The sequence below is a fragment of the Lepisosteus platostomus genome, chromosome 14 (genome assembly GCF_059453375.1).
Source record: "Lepisosteus platostomus isolate fLepPlt1 chromosome 14, fLepPlt1.hap1, whole genome shotgun sequence".
NCBI lineage: Eukaryota > Metazoa > Chordata > Actinopteri > Semionotiformes > Lepisosteidae > Lepisosteus > Lepisosteus platostomus.
In genome coordinates, this window is record NC_142624.1 from 30108279 (window position 1) to 30135146 (window position 26868).

At 36.6% G+C, this 26868-nt stretch overlaps 1 protein-coding gene across 11 annotated transcripts in view; it reads right to left on the bottom strand.

Annotated features, from left to right (window-relative positions):
• LOC148649197 (formin-like protein 2) overlaps nt 1-26868 on the bottom strand; it is a 76580-nt gene that overhangs the window by 5098 nt on the left and 44614 nt on the right. For 8 of the 11 annotated variants that reach the window (XR_015926301.1, XR_015926300.1, XM_088605557.1 and 5 more), the window contains exons 5-26: nt 24507-24590; nt 22437-22589; nt 16867-16975; nt 16430-16506; nt 15555-15648; nt 12643-12717; nt 11861-11971; nt 10914-11063; nt 10206-10307; nt 9628-9949; nt 8889-9089; nt 7902-7922; nt 6046-6170; nt 5553-5755; nt 4208-4442; nt 3740-3808; nt 3550-3630; nt 3010-3139; nt 2365-2528; nt 1393-1494; nt 1164-1262; nt 604-727 (exon numbers count right to left, since the gene is read on the bottom strand). Coding sequence is in view for 9 of the 11 variants with exons in the window: in XM_088605557.1 (XP_088461683.1) it covers nt 604-727; nt 1164-1262; nt 1393-1494; nt 2365-2528; nt 3010-3139; nt 3550-3630; nt 3740-3808; nt 4208-4442; nt 5553-5755; nt 6046-6170; nt 7902-7922; nt 8889-9089; nt 9628-9949; nt 10206-10307; nt 10914-11063; nt 11861-11971; nt 12643-12717; nt 15555-15648; nt 16430-16506; nt 16867-16975; nt 22437-22589; nt 24507-24590 (2831 nt within the window). In the remaining 2 variants the exon portion in view is untranslated. The remainder of the gene's footprint in view (nt 1-603; nt 728-1163; nt 1263-1392; nt 1495-2364; nt 2529-3009; nt 3140-3549; nt 3631-3739; nt 3809-4207; nt 4443-5552; nt 5756-6045; nt 6171-7901; nt 7923-8888; nt 9090-9627; nt 9950-10205; nt 10308-10913; nt 11064-11860; nt 11972-12642; nt 12718-15554; nt 15649-16429; nt 16507-16866; nt 16976-22436; nt 22590-24506; nt 24591-26868) is intronic. The other 3 variants (XM_088605563.1, XM_088605565.1, XM_088605566.1) reach the window with 1 other exon arrangement.

Below are 26868 nucleotides of genomic sequence, written 5' to 3' on the forward strand. Positions count from 1 at the left end.
AGCATGAAAGAAAACAGTGCCTAGGAAATATATTAATGAACTATTAATATTAAAAATAATACACATCTTTTGATAAAATCTTGCCATTTGTGAGCTTTGCTGTGCAGGACTATACAGTAGTGTGATTTTCTTGGAGTTTAGTATTTTTTATTATCTTGTTATAATATACACTAATGCTTTCTGTTGTTTAACTCTAGACATTTAATAACTGAATTTAATCTTCAAAATGTGTTTTTAATGCCATTATAAAGTATACTTTAAAAATCTGTTGACATTCCTGCTTTCACTGCTTATTTGTGAAATAGTACTGTACGGCAGTAATAAATGTACATGGAATATAAAAACAAAAGTTAAATGCTCTGTTCACAGGAAAACAAAAGTAAAGCAGTTTCATGAGTTTACGTTGTCAGTGCGGATCTCTGCCCAGCAGAGAAACGTTATAGTGTGAAGCATTAAAATCGAATCTTGGTATAAATATATGACAATAATAATATATAAGCAAATAAAGAATCCACATCTAACAGGGTGTACCTGTGTAATTATTAAGGTTTTGAATCAAGTTAACTACAATGAAGAGCACGGCACGGCCCAGCTTGTCTTTACCTGTAATTATATCTTCAATGGCACCGTCTTTGCCTTCATAGACATGTCTGCTGTCCTTGACTTGCTTCCTCCTCAGCTCTGCAATCAGCTCCTGCTGCTGCCTCTTATTCTTATGCGATGGCGACTGGCGGGAGATAAGAACCAGATTGATAATCCCAAAAGGCAGCACAAACAAAACAAATTCTGGGGCACATGTGAAAACGGACACAAAGAATTAACACGCAATATGCCGGAAACAGTGCTTTTCATATGACACAAAAGGGGATATTGTCTGATTTATAACTACTCTCTGTTTCCCACTTAATGAAATGTAGTAAACGTGATACCTTAAGTACATTTGTGAATCTGTTCTTTTCTTTGGTTTTAAATGTACCTGAGTATGGTTAAACAGGATCTGAAATAGAGCACTACTGTACAACAAAGTACATAAAGAATAATTTATACAAAGATATTACTATAACTTTATATTACTAAAACAGACAAGGCAATGGTTCACATTTTGCCGACTTTTTTACTGGATGTTTTACACAATTAGCTGGATCGTGCCAACATGACAGTACCTTCTGGTCCTGCTGCTCCAGCATGGCCTCCTGCTCCAACAGTTTCTCCATGAGTGCCTGCTCCTGTTTCTTCCTCTGTTCATTGTCCTCTTCTGCTTGCTGTTTTAAAAGAAGGGGAAATTAAAACCCCACCTGTAATCCACATAGTTCTGGGAGTTTCTGATCTTTATCGAAAGCAGTGGTAACTGGGTGGTTCATTGAAAAACGGGAAAGTGCTGCTTTCCCTTACCCTGTAGGCCTTCACGAATCGGACAAAGACGGGAAAGAACACAGAAGGAGGCGTTGTTTTGGAATTTTCTCCGAAATATTTCACTGCTTCATCAAATGCATCCTTTAGAAAGAAAAAAAAATATTAATATACATTTCCATTTCTAATCAAGTATGCTAGAATCAAGAAAATGTGCTAATAACAACCTCTGACCCCCTTCTCTCCCACTCTTAACTCCTAAACTTAAAGTCTGTCCCTTCTCTATGTCCTTTCTCCCATCCCCTCTATGACAGGCTTGCAGGAATGAAGAGCACGTTCAGCAATAGACTGATTCATCCACGGTGCGACAGGGAGCGCTACAGGAGGTCATTCTTGCCTTCTGCCATAAGACTGTACAACGCATCCACCTTGCGTCTTGGCAGAGGCAACATCAACAGTGACCTGTTTCTGGACTAAATGCATCTACTCATCTACTGCAACATCTGTTCTCTTTCTTTTTCTTTTTCACGTTTACAACCATTTTTTGTGCAATATATGCCAGGGACCTGTGCAATACATTTATATTTATATCTATATTTACATCTATATTTATATTCATATGTGCGATACGATTTTTCTGTGTACTGTTCTGTTCTAGTTTGTTCTTTGTTTGTCCGGACTGTGATTAACTCTTGTATTGTATTGTATGTATTGTACTATTATTATATAATTCGTTACACTGTGGCTGTGTTGTGTGTGTTAAGCTGCTGTTGCACTGCAATTTCCCTCACGGGATCAATAAAGTATCTATCTCTAATCTTCCCCCTCTCTGTTAGAACTCAGTCATACCCGAATAGTCCCTGACTTTCTGCTGCATAATATATATAATGTTATGACATCCCTCAAAAGTCAGATGAAATTTTGCTCAAGCAGGATAATAGGGAAAATATCTGACCACAGGTTTCTATTTCTAGTCCAAGGCTAGCATCAAATGCCTACATGAAAACCACTTACCTGTGAAATTTTGGCATCATCTTGGAGTTTCTTGAGCTTTCCTTCGTTTTGGTTGATGAAGTCTTTCAGCATAGTGTTGTGGCCATGCATACTGTACTCCCGTTTTGTCAAGTCCATTCCTCTCTGAAGTTCCTTCACATCCAATAGGACATTCTCTAGTGATACTAAGGCAGAAGGAAGAACACCAAGCTTGATACTATTCCATACCAAAGGAATATTGTGTCAATCGAATACTGACAATTACCAGCCTGAAATTCTAACTAGTGACTTACAGCTACATAAACAGAGTGGGACTAGGGCTTCCCACTTATTAAAAACAGACAGAAAATAATGGAGTCCATACAACATTCAAATTCAGTTACAGTACTTGTAGAAAAGTGTAATTTGCAGTGTAATTTGTGAAGACAAATAGCTGCACTTTAGTTATTCGTATTTATAAATGCTGAAACTTGAAACTTTTGGATTGTTTGGAAAAAAATGTGTGAAAGACTAAACTTGCTCATGTAAACAATAAAAATTTAGTAAGTTTAAACCACAGAAGAAAGCCACATTATTTTGGATCAGTAATTCCTTAAAACATACAGGCAAACTTATATTAATACAATACTTTTGTTATTTTGAGTCTTGAATACCGAGTGCCCTTACCTGCTGCCGCCTTTTCAACATAATGGAGTTCGTTGTAGAAGAGGGACACCTGATGGTATTTCTCCTTGACTACATTGGCAATGTAGTGTAACAGAGTCTGCTTTCTGTCCGTAGACTTAGTGTCTAAAAGCTTTGGGAATTAAACATTTTAGTATGCTGTACACAAATACACACTCTACTTCCTGTCTCTTTTATCCTTCTAAAAACACACAGATCCTTAAAATTTTAATGTAAATTGTTCTAGTCACAGCATTCAAAATAGTTACCTTGTCAACTGCTTAACAAAATTCTAAACTAAATATTGAGGGGACAGCATTGTTTTCTGCTTTCATAAGACAAAAAGATCATCAGGAGTTATTTTCAGTAAAATTGCATTTAAAAAACAGATGAAAACAATTACCACATGAAACAAAGCAATCCATCTTAATCCCTTTGAATTACACTGCATTAGAAGCAGTGTGGATCATGAAAGTACAGTATAAATTGAAACCTATTAAAAGAAATGGAGATGAGCTTAAGAAGTGTGGAATATTTGTTTACCAAGTCTAAACTCTGGAGTTTAAAACCATAGACCGCTCCTCTTTTACTGCTGTTCATATAGTTTCCGAGAGCCAAAATAATCTGCAGAAGAAAAGTAAGAGTTACATAAAACCATTGCTTGTGCTTAGACGTACTTAACAACAATTTAAAACAAAAACACACAAGAAGAGAAGACTAGATGAATACTTGCCTCAAGTATCTTCTTTAATTTCTGTGATGATTTTATAGACACCGATGCTGCAATTATTGCATGAAGTTGCTTTAAGAAAAATACAAAAACATTATATATAGTATCATCTTTGATATTAGATATCAATTCACATGAGATCTATTGATATTTTTGAATCACTGAGTTGATATTCGATAATCAGATATTTCTGCTTTTGCCTTGATAAAGTTTTAATAACTTAGCAATTAATCAATTAACTGGCTTTAGTTACAATTTAGTTATCAAATTCGAGTTATCGAGTTCTGTTATATGCTACAGAACAGATGGAGATGGCAAAAATAAAAAAAACACAGCGTGATCAATGAACATCCTATTTTTACCACTTTAAAAATGGTATGTATACAAAACATTTCAATTTTCTTCGTATTACAAATGGTAAAACATTAATTCTCTGTAACAGAATTTAGGTTACAGTTCAGACATACTTACAGGGGTTAGCATTTGTATGCTCTCAGTGAAATTCCCAACAAAGGCCATTATAGTCATTTTTTGCATTAATCGCTCAATTTTGCTGAACTGCATCATAAACCTGTCCTCGTCCGTCAGGCTCTCCAGTGGTTTCCTCTCCTTCTCGTACTGCCGCAGGACTTTCACTTCATTCTCCGTTGGCAGGAACCTCATCAGACATTCAACAAAATCCACAGGTAAAGTTCTTAGGTCAAACCTGTAAGAGAAAACAGATGTTCACAATGACACAGGCCACACATAGACACAGCAAGTCTGCTAATGTTCTAACTTAACACTCACTGCATTAAACTTCCTTCTGATGTCTTAAGTCTTCTACCTGCTTATTCCAGTGTCTGTCGTTTCCATCACATTCAGAGACAAATGGGTGAATTATACACACCCCTTTTTGACATGCAGAGGGTTAAATCAGTAAACAGATGAGAGCAAAAATATAAGAAACGCCTGGAGAGTTTCAGGAAATAGAAATACTGAAAGAATGTGGCATATTCTTACTGTACTACATTTTGTTGAGGGTACTGCATGACAACTATTGACTACAGGTGAGAAAAAATGTTACTTTATTATTATTTGATTTAAAACATTACTGACACCGCAATACCTGTTTAAAATGTCTTACAATTTAGATTATCTTAGTATTTATTTTCTTTGATGAAATACAGTACAAAGAAGCAGCAGCAATGTACTTACTCCTTTTCGGTGTGGAATTAACCCCTGCTTTCTACCTAGTATTACTCAAGTTATTGCATTATAACTTTTGAGGGTTTTTTTTTTAGTTTTGAATAGAAAAGAATATGATTAGAACATTTGCTTCACCTATTTTCTCAGTAGTGACCCCCTAACTACGAAACCGCAATAAATTCAGTAGTTGTTTTATTTTCATCATGTAAATCCAATATGTGGTGTCAATTCCAAAACAGACAGGGAGATATGCCACTGCAAACCCTAGGGATTGCACAAGCAAATCTGTAATTCAGAACATATCTAAAATACACATTCATTAAGTAAACCTTTAACATGGTTACAGTGGTTGGCCAGTCAGCTGTTGCCTAATACTACAGTATACATCACTGCTTAAAAATGTTTATCTTGGCCTTATATTTATTAATCTATTTGAAAATACTAAATTAATTTATGAACACCACCATATATTAAAATAACCACCACCAAGGATATTTTGTTATTTAAGATCCGCATGGCACGCAAAGTCTTCGTGAAGTACATTAAAGTTGATTAGCATGTTTTACTTTTCAAAGGCCAAAAGGTATTTCAAATGACATAAAACTAATTTACAGAACTAAAAACGTACATCTGAATGGCTTTGCATATTTCCTCTGGTGTTTTCCCAGCTTTTCTCAGAGTGATGGCCAGGTTTTTAGCCCTGTTGGCATCCAGTAACGTCACTTTATTTGGTCCCTTCTGAATGACCTTCTGTTTACTTGATGTTAGGTCTATGGTAGGGCCTTGAGCTTTTGTTTTGAACATTTCTTCGAATTCATCCACATTCAGATCCTAAAAAAGAAATAATGAAGCACTTTAGATAAGCATTCTTTGTGTAAATTCTCCTTTACACAAAAAAAAGAATTAAACCTTGATAAAATAAAAAGGAAAACAAAATATAATTAAAAAACCGATGATACACAAGTGAAAAATTAAATAAGTATTAAATTTAAAAAGAACATCATTAGGGCAACATATTATGTGATATTAATAGCTACACATCACAACACAAATGGATTTTCAGCAAAATCTAGGTCAGAGCATGCTTCACATTTCTGTGCTCCTCAGAAAATAAATATTACCTCCAGAATCCTTTCATCATCAATTTCATTGAAGACAGTTCCATTTATCTGGTTAGGTTTCAAGGCCACCCAGTTGAAGACTGGCATACGGAATTTAGTTTTTATTGGCTTTTTAATTTTCACGGCTGCAGAAAAGCACAAAGAGAGTCACTTCAGATTCATTGGAGAGCAGCAATTTTCAGCCATATTCACCCTTAGTTGCTCTAAAGGGAAGATTAATTAGAAGAGAAACTGGAAAAGCCTGCTCATGACTCATCACAGATTAAATGTGTAGCTGAAGGTATGGCATGCTGCAAGTTTTAAGACCGTAATAAGTTGAAATAAAGTGTTGCTTCATCAGGTGTTGCTGCTACAGAGGCACTGCCAAAAACCACCACCAGAATTCTTGCCTTACGGGACTGTATTTCTTTAACTGTACACTTTATCCAGCTGCAAAGCAGCATAAACAATGCTGGCAATAACTAGAAAAAGAAAACAGAAGAGACATGCTAAAATTTGAATTGTTAGTATGGGAACCTTAACACATGAGAAAATAATTGTCTAGTTCTTGATTATGATCTTTACTTTATTAAAGTAAATTATACTACTTTTACATAATCACAGAAAATTATGCTTTGTATATCTGAGAACTGGGAAAAAGCTTTACAGTCTTGGCAGAAAGACATGGTTTCTCTAAGAGACACCATGCCAGACTTGCACAATAAACCTATATCTCCTTTTAATCTGCTGACTTAACCACCCAGAATGTGTTTCAGCATGCAATAATACGCACAATCCACACATTAAGAGTTACCATTATTAGAAATAAGGCACAACAGTTGTGTTTTGGCATATCACAACCTGGTTATACAAAATGGGCAAAACAAAATATTACTAAATATTTGAGAGGTATGACATACAACAGAAGAAAGGGGTTTTCCCACAAACCCTGATTTATTAATTGAAGTCTTCCATATAAAATCTGGCTAAAAAAATCCATTTACAGTAAACCCTCAATATAGTAGAGTAATGGGGGAAAGCGGTGTCCAATAAAAGCAGAAATCCAGGAGATGTCTTACCTACAGCTCGAAAATATTTAAGACAAAGAACTTTACAGTACTATTTGTAACTCTTACATGAGAAGTTATAAATAGGACTGCAAAGTCATCCACTTTTCAAAAATGCAAGGTATGGTTAATACCTAAATACAGTACAGATCTTAAAAGTAAAGGGAGAAAATTATCAGAAACCAAGCGGACATGCATCACTTACAACAGTCATAGACCAACATGTCCAAAAACTCTCGGGATAGATTTTTTTTCCGACACATATGACTTTGACCAGACTCTTGCCACTGTGACCAAATTCCTCTCTATATCAGGGTCATTATAATGAGGGTTTACTGTAATTTGATTTTTTTCCCACCCGTCTTCCCTCTTGGCTTGGAATCAGTCTTTTGTTTAACAAATAAACTCAGGTGCAAATTTAGCTTTGGGATAGAAAATTTTAAAAATCACCCTGTCCACTATTATCCTGAATTTTATGGGCACATTCTAGGAAATCAGCACTTACAACAAAAATTCAATTTACAAAATTTTTCATGTAAAAATTTCAAATACAAAACTTATCAAAACAGACCCACTGAACTAAAATTGAGTTATTCCATATTAAACCCAAGTCCAATTGCAATGTTTGTCCAATAAACTAAATTTCACAATGTATGTTCTCCACGTGAATAGGATGCTGTAAATTTATGCTATTTTAAAAAGCTTATGTGCTGAGCTTAATTCTACATTTGCCTGCCTGAAACCATATTCCACTGCTGAGGAACACTTCACAGAGTTTCACAAAACAAACACAAAGACAGAAAAACCTACAGAAGAGCTTGATGGGTCCCTCTATGTAAGCAGAAAAGGTAGAGAGAAAGCAAAGAACAAGTTTTTAGTGCAAACGAATAATTTCCTGATCTAGATATCAGTTAACACCAGGTACAGAACAAGCAAGCAAGAAATGAAGTGCCAGTAATCAAACTGAAGAATATCCGTTTATCAATAAAATATACTAAAAATGCAAAAAAAAAAATCACTGAATGTTTTCATATTGCTTGATTCACCTCTTACCGTAAACCGCAAAGGAAAAGAGAAGATTTGAAGATAAACATTTCATTGCTGTTATTCTAAACGATGCATTTTCATGGCAGACATGTATCAAGACTTATGTTCACTCTGGTACCATTACTCATGGCACAGAGCTAAACAATCTTCAGAACTAGTTAACCTTCTAAATGAAAATGTAGGTGTCTTGCACACATATGGATATAGTGTACACATGGTTACATAGCAAACTTTGTACTGAAAGCACAGTGCATTTCTAAATAGGACACGAGTCAAAGACAGCATGAGACTCAAAAATGCTGTAACAAATATTCTCCACATGGCACAAGTGACTCATCCATGGATGTGTGAAGTTAGAAGGCGCCCAGAATGTTTGCTTCTTCACATAGAATAATATAGACAACATCCACAGTAATTACTGGGTGCATCAAAATTCTAAGAGCAATAAAGTAGAAAACGAGCTTATTCCCATCAGTTGTCCACCCAGACTATGCAGCCATAAATAGTGAGCTGAGTGTGCAAAAGGCCTGCAATAGAGCAAAGTGTAGGGTGATGGGTACAATTCATAAATTACATAGTCTCTGGTTTACAACCCTATAAACACTTTCTGTATCTGACAGCCAGATTCCTATTTCAGACAATTTATAAACTCTTTTACAAGTACAACTAACAAGGAAAGCAGGCCTAGCCTTTTGCACTTAGGTCTGCTCTTTCCAGCCTGTTCCCAGACAGTTTCGGAGGCGGCCTTACCTGCTAAACCTGAGTTGAAGATGACAGTGGGAGATCCTGAGCCAGGGAGAGGGGGGGCTGCAGGGGGAAGGGGGGGAGGCACAGGGGGAGACGCCTCTAGCGCAGGGCCCGGAGGGGGAGGTGGGGGCGGAGGGGGTGGCGGCGGAGGAGGTGGTGGGGGGGGAGGAGGAGGAGCAGGAGGGGCTGAGGGTCCGTTTGGCACTGAAAAAGAAGGCAAAGAACACTCCACTGAATTCAGAGTCATGGGGAATTCAGGTATCTTTTCTCGCATGAGCTAACGTTTGTTTAGTCTCCTCAGCTCCAGCGTCTGAGCCTCACCTCCTCCTCCATCATCTTTCATTCAGATTTCTATTTGTCTGTAACTTATGTGTAATATCTGAGTAGGGGTTTTACGCCGGTGTCCTGGCCAAATTTCCCATTGGCCTTTACCAATCATGGCCTCCTAATAATCCCCATCTCTGAACTGGCTTCATCACTCTGTTCTCCTCCCCACTGATAGCTTGTGTGAGGTGAGCGTACTGGCGCATCATCCAGGTGGGGGGCTACACACTGGTGGTGGTAGAGGGAAGCATCCTTTAACTATAATGCACTTTGAGTGGAGTATTCAGAAAAGCGCTATATGAGTGTAAGGAATTATTATTACATGTTGCCTCAACCCCCCCAAAAAAAACTAATTCCCGACTACACTGACTACAGGAATGTTCTACGCGATGGATCAGAAATTCAGAAACACACTAACCAGACCCGGGCATCGGTGGAGGGGGAGGCGGCAGGGGTGGTGCTGGGACTAGAGGAACTCCCCCACTTTCTGGACCCAGTGATGTCCCTGCAACCACGTAGGAACCAGCACCCCCTTCTGCACCAGGGGTGACTGACCCCTGCTGGACTGAAGGAAGGATTGCAATTTCCCCATCCCCTTTCTTCTGGATCTTTATTGTCCCTTGTTTCTCCAGTTCATGGATTTTCTTCTCCAGGTTGCACTGTCTTTGGATCGCCTCGTCCTTCTCCTTCACCATCCTCCGCAACGTGTGGACCTGTGTGTTTGCGTCTTTGTAAACTTCCTGCAAAGACAAGACCGAGCTGAAGCCGGGTGTACGAAGTAGTGGAAGGCACATTTTAATCCAACTTATTTGTTTCTCTACAGTTGCCGATATGAATAAAAAATTGTATTTCTATTAAAAATATTTTGATTGCAACAGAGGTCAATCTGATTCCAATTTACCTTCATAATCCATGATCAAGAAGTACTTTCTTTTATGATTCTGTGAAGCATATTCTGGGCATAAGGCAAGAAATCCACATCTTAAATAAACTCACCCGAATAGAATCCAGTTCTTTGTTTCTATGCATGAGCTGCTTCTCCAGTTCCACTATCTTAGCCATAGCTTCATTTTCAGTATCCTGAAGTTTCTCTGTCATCTAGGAACACACAGTACATAAATAAGAAGGCTCAGATTTCTAATCAGAAGTTAATTTCAACATCATCAATTGTTTTATTTATATTTCTAATATTTTGCATGTGTAATCTGGTATGAATAGGGAAAATATGGTTCATATATGATTTCAGTACATTGTTTCAGCAGTTTGTATCAAAATAGAGAGTTCATAAACATAAACCATTTAGATGTAAAGCTGGTGTTTTGTTAACTGCATAAAAACTCATAATAAAACTTCAACAAACCAGGAAGCAAACAACAGTTTTTAAAGCAGATATTCCCCTTGACAAATATTCCTAATTTACTTGGATTTGCACACTTTACCTCTCGACATTTTAAACCCATCATGAGGTGGTCCAGGAGGCTTTGTTGTTAGTTTTTGTTTTTTGTTGCTTTTAAGTCTGCACTTAAGCATTAATCTAAAGCTCCTATTAAACACTCAAGCGATCAGAAGCCCTTACAATCTTTCAAACCCACCACTGCTCCTAATGAGTGCAACTCTTAATACATAATACACATCTAAAAAAAGTTGACAGCATTTAAAACAAAGGGCGAATCCTATTCTGTTGTCGAATCACGCTCCACTTACATGGGAGATGCTCTCCTCAAGTTCCTCGACTCGCTCTAAGGCTGCATTCTTCGTTTCTGCATCCTCCAGAAGAGCACCGACGTCAAACACATTATCCAGGTAGGCCTGAATCTGCACTTGCAGCTTGTCGCTTTCTGTGTGCTTCAGCTTCTGTCTCAAAAAGAAGCAGACAAATTAAGAGATTTTGGGAGGGGAAGGTACATTTTTGTCAGCGACATTCCTATTGTTGTTAAGGTGACGATTTCCATCTCCATTTCTTCAACGGCAAAAGAAGTCTTTTTATTCATAGACATAATAGTGTAAGAGCATGAGGTTTAGAAACAAGAGAATGTTCGGTCCATTAGTAACCATTCGGTTACTGGTGTGTAAGTGTCCAGAGGATCTTCTAAAAAAGATATCTTATCAGCTTCAGTCGCATTACCGGGCAGCTTGTTTCACTTTCCTGCAACCATTCAGGTGGAAAATGTGTCTCCTGTTTTCAGATTAAAGTGCATTTCCACTGGTGTCCTCTTGGTCATGCTTTACTGTTCAACAAGTTGCCTTTGTCAATGCCTTTGAGGATCTTTAATATCTGAACCAAGTTCCCTCATTGTCTCCTCTGTTCAAGACTAACAGACTCAGTTCTAGCCTTTCAGAGTAGGACACTACTTTATGCCTGGAAATGCATATGGTTGCTCTTCTGTGGATTGACTACGGAGCGGCAATATCTTCTTAGCAATGTGGTGACCAAAATGACTCAATATTTTAAAAACCGTATTGGTACATTGTATAGTTTTAACATAGCACTCTTAGGCTTATACATCCTAACACTTCACTACCTGCCTGCATTCCACTTAGGGTATACGGAATAGAATAAGAATTCAGTGCCATTTAAGAATTCTGCTGTTGTTTCCTATATTTAAAAAAGTATAAAAACAAAAACTTGTAAAATATGTATTCATACTTACATCTAGGAATTCATCCAGGCACAACTTTGTGAACTCATACTGTAAGTGGACTCTGAAGTTCATATCTTCCACAGAATGAACCACAATATTAATAAACTGCATACATGCCACCTGAAAAAAACAAATACTACACCTCAGCAGTTTTCTTCTTTCCCATATTGAATACACTGTGCCATTATTCAATTCTTATTAAAGCAAACTTTGTGTCTCTTTTTCACCTGGATTTTACATGTTGTATTAGTGCAAAACTCACAAAGCTTCTAATAGCACATCAGAAAACAAGATAATCCAGTGGGAAATCACCTTTCTGAGTAAAGCAGCAATGAAGTATCTCCAATTGCAGTTATAGTTTTGTTTAAGTAGGTAGCAGCGTCAGCATGCGTAGGCTGCAAAAAACAAGTAAAGGTTTATCCCATGTTGACACACCCGAAGAAAACTCTACAGCCGAAATGTTGTGTTTCTTTTCTTTTCAGCATGGAATAAACCTTTACTTTTTCCTTAATTTTGTTAAGTTTGCTCTGCGTCTTGTATGTGGATTTTAAAAATGAACTATGAAAAGACTGAACTTTAGCATAATTTAAAAAAGGGATGGAGCTAATATGTTAAGACATGAATTAGCCAGGGACTTATCTGAATGCTTATGGAGGTCTGAAACAGAACACACAATCTATACTATATTAAGCAAAGTCAGGTATCAAAACAATTTCTGCTTCCTCTTTAACTAGATTGATGACTGAACACAAAGATCTACAGAGCACAGTGATTTATGTATGTAAATATACCATAAAATCAATATTGTTGTCTTCATTTTTGAAATGTTCCATCAATTTTTCAAACCTCTGTGTCTCAGCACAAACCTAAAGGAGAAGAAAAAGATCAATAATGTAATTTACAACGTGCATATGATTGGGAAAACACTGCCAGTACCATATCTGAAACAGGCAGAATGAATTGCGTACTTACACTACGTATTGTATGTGCACAAGGACAGCCTTGCTTTTCAAGGTTTGTATGAGGAGTTTATTGTAAACTGACACTGAGCTTATCTATGTTCTTAAAACATAAAATATTGTAAAAGAGTGAGACCATAGTTTAGTTACAGACACTGAGGATTTACCATTTTGTCAAAAAAAATTGAAAGGGGAAACTGTATTCATTAACCACAAATACTGTATATAATCTAGTATTTACTTTAATTTCAATATGTTCTACATTTTATGCTAGGTCTAAATGAGATAGATTTAATAAACTAAAAATTATAAATTATGTTACAATATATACATAACATAAGATGATGATACATAAATACAATTTAAGAGCAAAATATCCAGAAACTCAACCTGTATAAATACCAAATACATTAATGTACTAAGAAAACAAAACATAGTGAGTTAAAAAATTGGTTAAATAGCCCTAAGTAAGAATGTGTAGTCTATAATATATTAATGTATAAGTGAAAATAAATTGGTCTGTAATGGTAATTCCAAAATCTATCTTTAGAGATTTCAGTGGGTTTATGATTACAGACATTTGTCTCTTTGACACTTCTGACATTTCAGCTTTGTGCACCAACAAAATGCTAAAGAAATTAATATTTTCTGCGAAGTCATCTTAAAAGTAAACACACGTTTTTGCATTTCTCTGAGGTGTGTTTGTGGGTGATCACTCCAAATCTGAAACACCACAATTCTAAAATACATTTTACCACTCGTGGCCCAGTGTGCCTTTAAATGTCAAGTTTGACACTTTTTCAAGATTTGAAGCTGCATTGGTATGATTTGGCAGAACTTGCAAAGTATTGTAAATTAAAGCATTCTTATGAAAAAATGTATGGTTATTATGAATTCTATTAATCATTAATTACCATTTAAATTATAGGCTCAATTGCATTCACAATCAACACAATATATTAGAGCTATTTATTACTCTATGCTCAGCCACATCTACCTGAAACATCCCAAGAATAAGCTTTGTAACCAGCTTGACCTATTTTCTCCAGTGTGGTTAACATTCACTGCAGAAAGTGGAGATGAAGGCAGTGACTCCAAAAAGAAACCACGTGGGCCTCACTCTTAAAAACACTTAACGACTGCAAGGCACAAACAGCAGGACGAATACAATGAGGCATCTCTCATCTCCCAAAACATTACTGCATTACCAGGCAGGCTGCACAATGCCTGCAGACCCTCGTGTCTGCTAAACAAACAGGTCTTTTAAGTAAGGGGAACAGTGCCTTTCACATTGCAGTGATTGAAAGCAGGGGATATTTCCGACAAACCTCTATTGTTCTAAAACAAAATAACAGAAAACGTTATTAGGAAAAGACAAAAACAAAGCTATTCATATGTCGTATTGCAATCATAGTAATTCTGAAAGTAATGCTTTTCTTTCCTTAAAGAAAGTAGCCTTTCTTAACAGAAACATCCCAATCCTCTCCCTTTGTATTACATTTTAAAGAATTGTAGCCATAGGGAAAGCTTTCAGACAGAGGCACTTCACCCACATCTGTGTATACTGCATAAATGAAATGCCAAAAGGAGGTATTTCATTATTTTTACAGTGACTGCCTATGAATTTGAACTGGAATGATCCTGATTAAATTGATTTTTTACATTTTTAAATAACATTACAACTGGGATACATTAACATGATAACCCGTATCTACAAAATAGAAAGATCTTTAAGAAAAATACAATTCTATTCTACCATGGGTGCAATGACAAATTTACTTGTCAGAATATTTTGGGCCCTATTCTGACAACAGTTTTGCCCCCCTCCCTCCCCTTGAAGCCTGATCTCATCAGAAACCCAGAAACTGAACAAGGCTGGGCTAGTTAGTACTGGGATGGGAGACCTCTCTGGAAAACCAGGTTGGTGCACTGAAGTGATGCTAGTGGACCAGAAGGTGGCACTCTTCTCTCTGCACCAGAATTTCCAAACCAATACCCCAGGTATGATGACCGAGGACACTGCTCTATGGGAAGTGCAATCCTTCGCATGAGACATTGAAGCAAGGTCCCAACCACTTAGTCAAGAACCCATAGCACTGTCTGTAAGAGCAGGGGAGTCACCCCTCTGTCCTGTCATAATTCAACCTGGGACCTGCATAATGTGACTGACCTAAAATTCCCCCTTCACTCAAATGGCAAAGCAATTTTGTACTTTCTGATCATCTCAGCTGCTGTGAGCAGGGAAAGACTGTTTCTGATGGTAGCCAAGCATCACCCAAGCTACACTTCACTGGTGGATTTAAGCATATTTACAACCTTTGAAAAGCACTAACTAAATCCAAGGTATTATGATAGACAAATATAACATTAATTATTCTCAATAATAAAACATGACTTGTTTATAATCCCAACAAAGACAGGAAGGTCAGTTATGGAGGTTACAAAAACATTTAAACTAATTATTTGTGCAATTAAGAAACCTAGTCTGTTTCCAGACCCCTACTTTCCAGGCTGGAATGTTAAATCCAAAGAATGTTTTTAAAACATCAACCCTACCACACTTAAAACTGACATATACATGTGAAAAATACTTTTTTTGTAACAGCTTTAAGGTTATTAAAATGTTTAATGCTTGTTCAATAACAAATGCAATAATGCATTTAAGCAACGTTCCTAAGAAACATGTTTATATGACAATCGGATCTGTTCTTAATAAAAGTATTCAAGACAGGAATCAAATTTACCTCCTTGAAGTTATCGAAAGCTGATAAGATGATTTCATGACCTCCTCTGACGAGACAAACAGCGGCTAGCAGCTCTAAAACAAGAGCTTTTGTTCTGCGAAGGAAACACAAAATCGATACCGATTACCTGAGCATTCAAAATATTTCATTAAATAATACCAGCGCATTTTCTTATCATAGGCCATACAAAATATTGGTCATTTCATTGAAGGTTATACAATCAATTGTTCTTAAATTACTCTTGAAATTAACAGAACAAATTATGAACCAGCAAAAGGTTGGTAAGTAGGCCACAACCTTGAAGGGAAGATTATTTATTAAGAACCTGTAAAGAAGCACCAATAAAAAACATGTCAATGGAATTTCCGATAGGAAAAAAAAAGGCTTATGATCTTTAGTATGTAGGTCTGAAAAGAAGTTTATAAGTCCTGTGATATTATGTGTCACGTACAGTAACCTAACATTTTAAGAAAGAACTATTTCAATCACACAATCAAAGTCTCATGACTTCTTCCATTATCTCATTCATATCCTCCTGACAAGGCATTTTCTCAAAACAGCCGAGACCGTTTCCGAAAAGTATTCCAGACATTTTTTTACATTTCTTTCTACCGGCACTTTAAGGCACTTTATGTTCTACTTAGTCTGTAGAAACGACGAGAAAACAGCAACCCTGTCTTCTTTTGGTTCATTTGCTGGACTGCAGCTGTCCTTATTCACAGACTTGCTGAAACTATTCCAGCCTGCCTGTGTAAATTACCAATGACGTTATAGACTGGGTAGGCTGCACTTTCTTAAATGGGCTATTTTAAGGGCAGGTGTCTAAAAGAACGGGTATATACTGGTTATATGGACAGGGTGAGAGAGGGACTTACCTGGGATTCTTATTGTTCAGACTTAGTGCAATTTCATTTACAGCGTGGGGATGAGACATCACCATGTTAAAGCCATACTAAAATAAAAAATAAATTAAGTTACAGTATGTTTCACAACAATACAAAAATAAAATATGATGCAGTAGCATACCAATACATTTCCAATATGCCTAAAATTCCATGTGTTTTTTTTTTAAGTTCATGGTTTATTCGCTATAAACCATTTCTATATAATGATTTATAGGAGAGCACCCAGAGCTTGGCAAACGGTTGCCAGTTACACAATACTTTTGCTATTCCTGGCAGGAAAGATACCATGTTAATGGCTATGATACAGCTAGTGCTCATAACAGAATGAATAAATATGCAAATTAATGAACACATGAAAAAAATAAAAATACCTTCATATGACAGAAAGGGAAAAACACTTTTCCTACCTGGTAGTTCATGATGGCACGTAAACACATGATACAAACATGAACATCATCCTTCTTACTAACTAATCGAGAATTCTTCAAGGTTCTTCGGCTTGGCAATGTGTTATACCTACAATATATCAAAAAAAATTATAAAGTAGTTAATGCTGTGATCTGTGAAATGACAGTTACTAACTAAAATTAAGATTTTTTCAAATTTAATTGTGTAATAAAATGACAAAACTGTTGTATAAAAATACCTGTAAAAAGTTCAAAACAGGAAAGGTAATAAAAAATGGCATTTTACATTTATACAAGACTTTAAAGCACAAGGAGTTAAAACTTTAAATATTCAACATAAAATGTGATGCTAAAAGGCAAAAGATTAAAAAAGTCAGCTGGTAAGTAAAGTTTATGTTTCATTTTTAAGCTGGAACGCAAGCTTTTTAAAAATTATGTCAAAATTGTGTGTGAGCCTTTCAAGACAATAAGCTGGTGATTCAAAACAAGTGTTTCCAACATTTCCTTCCTGCTCCAGATAATTATTTTCAATTCAGAAAGAACTGAATTGCAGCTAGTTACAATTCTAACACCCAGCTACAGAGAAACTCAAAGTTAGCTCAACTGTCAAATGTGAGCCCTCTGCAAATAAGCAGCCTCTACAAATAAGCAACTTTAGAAGTTCCAATAGATTATACAGCACATTTTTCCCCACTATTTAATGAACAAGCATTTCAATGTATAGAGGTTTGCAATACAATGTTAAAGAATGTGAACAAACCACCTTCTTATCACATAATTCTAGAAAAAGTTGCAATTTAGGCTTGTTTAATTTAGCACAAGTCCCACAAAGCTGCCGTTAATGTCTCATAGTCAGAACCAATTTGCATACAAAGCAGTATTCAGCAAACCTTTCACTGAACAGCTGCTGTGAAATCTTAACATATCAACTGTTCTTATTATATCCATGACGGAAACCACTCTCATTGCCAGTGCACCTTCTTCAGATCACAAGCACATAAAGGTAATGTTTATAATTGCATTTCTTCCCAGAGGCACTGTACTGTACCAGAACCACAACCTATTTTTCCGACATAGAGCTCAACCAAAACATCTCTCAACCACTCAGTACAGTTTTTCCCCGCAGATTCTCCTATCGTTGTGTCCATGGAGTGGGGAGAGGGCTGCTGTTTGTAACCACCCATCTTCTTCAGGCTGGACACCAATGCAAAAAGTAATCCTACTAACAAACCATGAGTGACATCTGCTTTCACTAGAATGAAAGGTTTACCCTTGTTAAAAGATTAAACACAAAACACAAAGTGATGCAGATGTCAAAATGCTTATTATGAGACTTGCACTTCTTAAAGAAAAACTTCAATTGTTGAGTAAGGGTTTATAATTATACATAAAAATCTTCTACAAATCCTCCAAAGAGACTGATTTGACTGAAAAATGGAGGATATATTTTTACAAACATTACATCACCCAGGCATAAAGTGGTAGCTAATATTCTGAGTGTTCTGAACTAATCCTGAAGTGGCACAGTAGAATCACTTTAGTTTCTGAAATGGCAAACTCTGATGGGCTGAATAGCCTGTTCTTATCACACAGACGATGTAAGAACTGCTGAATGCATTTCATTTCACTTAAGGGAAAGTGATACAAATTTCAAATACCACTGGAACCAAATTAATCACCAGAGATTCTGAGAAATCCATATAGCCCTCAAATTGTGAAGATTCTTTTGACATCATTTATTGAATTTGGTATTGCCCACTTAATTTGGTATCTCCTGCAAGTTTCTATGTGGTGTAACAGTGTGTCAGAATGCATAGGAAGGGCTTTTCCAAAACTGATCTTATTCCCAGATACACATGACAAAAATGATTCTTTCCGATTCCGAGCACTTAGCAGTGGCAGGACAGCCAGAATGTTTATGTGGGCTTCACACAGACCCACAGGAACTTGCTAAAAACCGATAAGCTGGAAAGAATGTTTTGTGAAACTGAAAGAGCAGGAATGCACACTGAATTTTCATTAACTGTGCCGTGCTTTACTGCCCACCAACACTTTTGTGGGTCATCACTAAATTTTGAATTAAAAACACTATAAATATAAGATATTAACCAATGGAATTTTATTAATGAATTATCAAATTGTCACACTGAAAGACAACTTCTCTATAAAAGCCCTGTAACCAATTTCCACGAGGCCAGTTACATGGCATGGGAGGACCTACTCACATTAAACCTTGAACTGTGGGGAAACTCAAAAGTTCACTGAGGTTAGACCAACCCTGGTGTAAATAAAATCACCGTCTAAGATGGTTTGAAACCCATTTTGCAGATTCGCCTTTTATCTGAACCTTCATGGAATAACTTTAGCTTTAACCAGCAGCTACTGATATTCCATCCAGCCGCATGCTGAGCAAACTGGATCCTTGGAGAGGGCGTTCACCAGTGGAAACTAACCCTATACAATGGGAAAGCAAACCACTCTTCTCCTGTGCAAACTTTAGGAATGGTTTGAGAATAAACCCTTCTGTGTTGGAAACCCATGACCCTACAGCCAATCGCTGAACCATCAGAACCCACATCCAGTTCTCACCGGTCTTGATCAGCCCACGCTTATTGGCTAACTATTACCAGAAATCAGACACTGATTTCACATAGATATCTTGGCTTGTGTTCCCTAAATACTACAGAACTTTCCAAATGACACCAACTGCATTAGTTTTCTCTTTCAACCCTGTACGAATACCTGCATTTAGTTTCTCTCAGTTGCCCTCTAGTGGCTTAAACTGACACGGACAGCTCAGACAGAGTTACTCCATTGCAGGTCCCTATGGTCATGAGACAGTGGTTCACAAAACATGATAGTCAATGTCCTGCTGAAAAAATAATAGTTAAACCCAGAACAAGGCATTTAAATATGATTAGCATACTGGTCATGTTCAGATTCCGCAACCACCTTCATCAACCAGACATCCTCACTGCGCCTACTCTTTGTTTTCATAACTCTAAAACCTTAGGTATTCTGAAACATGTCATAACACACATACATTATGTAGGCTCACTTACTTTTCCTCCTTTCTGATCATCATAGTGAGTCAGAAGGCCCTATTAAGGTATGAATGTCTTTCATGTAGAAGTATAAAAAAAGAATAACTCTCACAAAGACACTTTCAGGTGACAGAATTGGAACATTGCTTCTGACATTAGTACAAATGCTTTAAATTTGTCCTTCTACAGTGTACTAAAACAATTTAAATACATGTAGCCTCAATGCAAACAACATAAGGAACTAGTATGTCTTTTTTGCATCAGAAGGACTTTTCTTGAATCAACTTTTCTGATTAATTATGAGGAGGGATGAGTAATGCTTGGCTGCATTATTCATTTAGCTACAAGTCAAAAAAATTCAGACGTGCTGTAACTAGCACCTATAACCTGAATCTAACCTGAATTTGGAAATAAAGTATACAAGTTACAATATCTGGGTGTGTATGCTGATTTTCATAATACCTCAAGCTATATTTTTATTCTTGGTCTACCTGGCTGCAGTACTAGAAATCTTATGTATAAAACATAGAAGCACATAAGTTTAACTACAATATCTTCCCAGGTTTTGTGTGACTTGTAATAAGTTAGACTTGATGCCAAACCTCCCACAGGTCCCATAATAACATTTTCAAATTCAAGAGCAGGCAGGATGGCGAGTTTCTTAAGCGGATGAACAGCACAGAATTAGCACAGTAATACGGACACCACCAAGATCCACTAGGGCTCTGGTTTACAGTATACCTAGTCTTGCACGTGGTATACTTTACATTTGTGTTTCATCTCACACTTTTTCAAAACAAATCGTGAATAACCCTTTTGTGGTCACATTTTATTTTGTGTTTCTTGACTGAAGAGTATAATGTAAAGAAAAATACTGTTTATAAATGTGTTAAAAGTTAATTCCTCTGTTTCCAATGTTTCATTTATTGTTGTAGAATTGGAAATGTCTATTTCAAAGCCAATAGCACATTATCAGTCTGCTGATTGGTTAATTAAGTGCTTTGGAAGTAAAGGCATGGAAGAAAAGGAAATTTAGGAAGAAACATATTCGATAAGAACCCCCAGTAAGACCTTTTCTTCAAAGTATTTGAGCTAAGAAAATAAGGGAAGATTGGCAAGATTAGCTTGCTTGGCTTCATGGTATTTTTTCATGTCCAATACACAGAAGGCACAGATACATTGGTCCATGTTTTGGAGGGATACATGCCCTTAGAAGTCAAACTGCAGATTAAACCGGCTATGATAAGAAGGGAATATACAGGAAAGGAAGGAAATGCACATACACACAAATATCTAATTTTCCTTGAAGCAGTCCATTTCTATGCACAGCATTATCTGACTAAAGTCTTCTAAAAAACAGAGAACCTAGCAGATTAAAGAAAAGAAATACAATAAATCTGAATCCAAGCAGGAAAAAGCATATTTTAAGGGGTAAGCGTATGTGTGTCTTTCTAACTAAAGCTATTTATACAGGATTCAAATAAGCTGTAGTGAAATCAGAACCTGCCTTCTCCTGATGCTGGGTAGACAGAGGGCAAAGCTATGGAAAAATACAGCAACAGGCGTAATGGTTAACAAAACGACACTAAAAAGTGAATTCTTTTCAGTTTTGATTGGCTTTTATGCCTTACCAACTAGGTGCAGTTGACAATAGAAAGGAAAAATCCAACAAAAAACAAATGCTGAAAGAAGTTAGAAATGTAAAAATTTCAACAGCATCTAATTTTGCCTCTACCTACCAACACAAACACAAAGACAAGAAACACTTACAATTCTGTAAGTGCTACAAACACCAGAAAGCATTTTCTATAACTAGTTATTTTTCCAGAGCTATAAAAGATGTAAAATCAACTTGTTCTCTGTTTTGTTCAATATTATTAAGACGGTAAGAGGGAAAAAAGTATTGTGCATAGAATTTCCCAACAGCACCTAACTACCACCCACATTGTTAATTCTCTGTAAGAACTTAAGTCAAGCTATGCACACTATTGTAAGCAATGTAAACTGCGGCCCAGGATCTCATTAAAATGACACCTGAGAAAAATAATACAATGGATTCATGACTTTTTTTCCTTAAGATCAATTAATCGTGGTAGTGCTCTAATCCAAAAGTAATGACCAAAGTTTTAAAGCATGAAAAGGATTTACTCCACACTTGTTCTCTCCTTTTCCAAGTTATACAGTATGTTTAATTAGGCAAAATATGTATCACTAGGAAGGATTGCCTAGAACATACAAGAAGATTGGACATTAAAGCAATATTTTTGTTAATGTCTCTTTTTTGTGATGTAAAAATCCCATAAAGTAAACCCTTAATCAAAATATATGAAGGAATTAATGGATAAAACCTTCCCCACATATGCCAAACTCCACCCTTCCTACATTTTTTTAATGATTCTAATCCTTTTAAAGAATGAAACACCCTCATGACTTACAAAAGGCTCATAAACACTCATGTGTGATGCAGAGCCATCCCGTATATTTTGTGACTGAAGAAAGGAAGTTTGTTGTGAGTCAGACGCCTACCTTAGTGTCGAATGCCTGCTGGACCGGGAGATACTGTTTCCAACTGGGGAAGGCAAGTTACTTCCTCTGTGCAAGTCCTCAATAGATCTGCTCCAGGGCTTGGACTTGTCCACCGAGTGCTCCACATTGTTCTCCAAGCTATCAAAGTCAAACCTGGGGGGAAAGTCATGGAATGAAGTGTCCACATTCACTCAGGCGATACAATGAGCTCTACTGTTCAGTGCAGTTTCAGAAACCACTGTTGTTATCAAACAGTAAAATATGCATTACTGTTCGGCCCAGATTCATAAACCCAAGCTAAAAGTAAAATGCAACATTCAGGTACATTCTATAGGTTCTCATAGGTCCTAGAAAAATCAGCTATTTTTTTTGTAAATTTCATACATGTTATATTTCATTTAAACATTTAACATACTGTATTAGTTAAAACAAATATAAAGAAAGCAATGAACCTTTAATGTAGTGTCTCAATATTCATCAATAAACTAAAACGGAATCTCTGCTTCTGGAAGGCAGCCTGGAGTCAACATGAAACATCCCAAAGAGGCAAATTTTCTTTGCCCTGAAACAAACGTTTCACTCAGATTCTTTAGCTAAAATCCCTATGTTACAGGCAGAGTGTAATTCTGGGAGTGGATGAAGCGTCCTCTGCTTTTCTTTCTTTCAGTTCTAGACTACAGTTCTGTGCCTGAAAATGAATAAGCCTCAGTGATGAGATCTATGAGTTTTATTTATTTTTTTAATTAAAACTAATAACTACAAACAGGGCAGCGGGATGGCACATTGATCAGCATTTCTGCCTCACAGCACCAGTGCACTGGGTTCAATTCTGGACATGGAGTGCTATCTCCACCATCATATTTGTATGTTTTCCCGTGTTTACATTGGTTTCCACTGGGAGCGCCGGTTTCCTCCCACAGTCCAAAGACATGTTGCGAGGTAGATTGGCTTTTGGGAATATTTGTCTTCATGTGAGTGTGTGTCTGCCCTGTGATGGACTGGTGCTCTGTCCAGGGTGTACCCTGCCTGTGTCTTTCTTGCCGGGATAGGCTCTGGCTCCCACCGGTCCTCTACTGGTTTAAGTGGTTATAAAATGCAAGGATGAATGGTATTACATAAAAAAACATGAAACATGTAACAAGTAACAAATTCATTCGATTTCAGTTTAGAACAAAACAAAGGTCAGAATCCAAAGTGGAGATGAGATTACATGGACTGTTTCTCATGGGCATGTTTTCAACTGGCCATGATGAAATATTAACTATTGAAAAGATGTACTGCTGCTCTGGGACAGAAATTTAGAAAGAAAAACAATCAAACATATTGGTTATTTTTTGCTGATCATAATCAGACTAAACTTATATAGTTTATTCTAATGTTGTATAAAAACTGTCTTCTTTGCCTTCAGCAGAGGAGAAAAAAGCTCTTTCTGGTTAATGCCTTTTATATCAGCAAACAGGAAATGAAGAATTTAGCTCACATTCCTCAGACTCAGGAGTATGGTTTGCATATTGGAAATATCTTTGAGAGGAACACTTATGTTCACCAAAGAAATCTGGAACTTGTCCAACCTGGGAAGTAATTCCTTGTTTGTATGTGCAAAAAGCATATTAAATTTCTCAATTTAGAAACATTGTGAATGAGGAAAGCCATTTAAATCAACAAAAAAATTCCCTCAATGTATACGTTTATTTAACAGGAAGAAAATTGAGAATTTAAACTCTAGGCTATGCGACTCAAAAGAAGTGGGTCCTATCACACTTTCTAAAGTGGCACCCCATGACAAAATCAATCATTCAGAAACCGAGTGACCTAGAAGCTAGACTCAGCATTATAGCTCACTAAATATCAAATTCGTGATTTTGGTATTCTTGATAATATACTATCATGTATATTATTGAAGTCGTATAAAACAATACAAGCAAAGAAATCATTCTATTCAATAGAGCACAACCCCGCTGGGACCAGTTTGCTGTAAAATAAAAGAATAGAACTTTTATGCTGACTGCTAAAGACTGCGTTGACATATATTGTAATGAACCCCACATTATGTACCAATTAATGACTTACGTGACAGCATACTGTGCAAAAGAAAGATATTCCACCAGGACATCCAGGCCCTTGTTCTCTTCATTTAAGAATTCTCTGACCCACCTGAGAATGGAAAATAAGAATGAAGAAAAGAAAAAACACTAACCCTAAGCAACATAAAACAAAAAAAACAGGTACTGCTTTTGGTCTATGCGCTTTATCACCTTTTCCTCAGGTTATCTTTAAGTTAGGAAATCCTTTTAAAGGATTATGATTTCTTGACTTTTCTGGAACAGAAAATCACATCACATTTGTGATGACAAAATCCCTGGAGCTGAAATAAACAATCACATGCAGAGTTCTCAGGAACATAAAGGACTAGCACTCCCTTCTTTAAATACCAGTCCCTGTTTTCATTCTAAGGCCACTGGTTGAGCAAAATGTTTTGGTACACTGTCTGACATTAAACCATTTATGATACTGAAAACAGTAAAGAGAAATATTTGATTTTGCAATATCACTAGCTATGCATTGGGTACTAGACAATGAAGGACTAAAGAAAATAGTTTTCTCATGATTTACAGACCTAATCATTTTTCTAGAAAAGGCCATGCAAAATGTTCAACTCCCACGAGAACAAAATGCAGTCCTAATTCTCTAGAACAGTCACTGGCAGGAGGCACTAGCAACAGAATCAAGGATTGTGCCTCAGTATCTCAGTATGGCAACAATTCTAGGCTTGGAGACCCCTTTCTTGATTGGCTAGGAAAGGGTGACTAAATCACATCTCTTACAAGTCAGAGTGGAATTGTGATAAATGCAGGACATGCTTCCAAGAAAGTTTGTGATACCTATATGAAAGCTTTCTGGACGGTCACAGACTTTTCAATCACTGCTCAAAAGGATAATGATAATAGCCGTTAAAATACAGATAAACAGTCACAATAATTTTGAATGCTTGTTTTTAAGGGGACTTAAGTAAATGACATTTCATTAGATTTACTGTATATTAATTTTGAGAAAGATATTTTGGATACAATCCTACCATCGTAACTACATATTCCTTAGTTTTGTTAGCTTTTCCAAGTGTACATCTTCCCATAGGCAATAACGAGGAGAACAGATAAAAATAAACAACATTACATATTTAAAATAAGCCATAGTTACTCTAAAACCATGATAATCTCATCTTCTTCTGGCAAGTTAGATCATACAATGACTATCTTATCCCTTTTCTAATAAGTGTGACATGATGGGAGAACACAGAAACCTTTAATTTTCTATTAGAAAACATATGAAGAATTATTGTGAAATGGTTATATAACTAAAGCAGAAAACAGGCCGAAATAAACGTACTACCAGAATGAGCACAAAAGAAAATAGCTCAGTATACTGCTGTTGTTATAAATATGTATTACCTAGTGATACGAAACAATATAAAAAAGTGCATTTCGTGCTGAGGACTACAGAAGATGAGGAGCTTGTGTTATTGTACAACAGGCAGAAAAACATTCAACACTGTGTAAAAATGTTGTGCAAGCAGAATGGACATGAGTTGGAAGCAGCGTACATTTGTTTTTAGTTGATTGCTTTAAGTTGTGTTGGTGGACTTCCTCCCTTGTGTACAGAATTATCAAATCAATGTGCCAGTTTGGTGATGGGGGATACTGCTGTTCATCAGGTGCCATCTTTTAAAATGGATCATTACTGGATCATGAAAAAATTAATCTTCCTGTTTGTTTTCGAACACCAGAGCAAACTGTGCAGTGCTATTCTAAACGGCCTTTCTTTATTCTGCACGACTGACTGCTGCTGCCTTCAACTGTTCAGTGTGCTCTGCGCTCTCAGCATGGAAAGGTTGTAGTCTCATCAACTGCTGTAATGATGTAAGATTTGGACATACCTCAATGCTGACATACAGAGCTGGCTGAACAACAGGCAAATTAAGCCTGCTTCAGTGTTAGTCAAAGAATAATGTTGTATTACAATAACAAAAGATCAACTGACTTAAAAACAATAATAATTCCAATTTTCAGGATTTTTTACTACTTGAATTAAAAGGGCTTTGGTTGCATCAAACATCTTAATTTGTTCTTTAAAACTGTTGAAGGGCAATGTTTGAGGGGACTGTTTAACAGCTGACCAGTCACTATTGTCTATTAAGGATTCTAATATTTGTAAATAAACACAGCAGGTTTATTTTTGATTTAATGCTAAGTCCACATCCTCTCTTGGGGTGTAAATGGAAAAGTTTGGTGATATAAAGAACATCCACAGTAAGTGGTTTGGCTGGGAGTGTGGTAGCAATTCAAGGAGGAGTATCCTGGTTGTAAAATGTAGAAGACACTTACAATAATGACTGCACTTACCTTGATGTCCATCGTGAGTTTTAACATGTTCA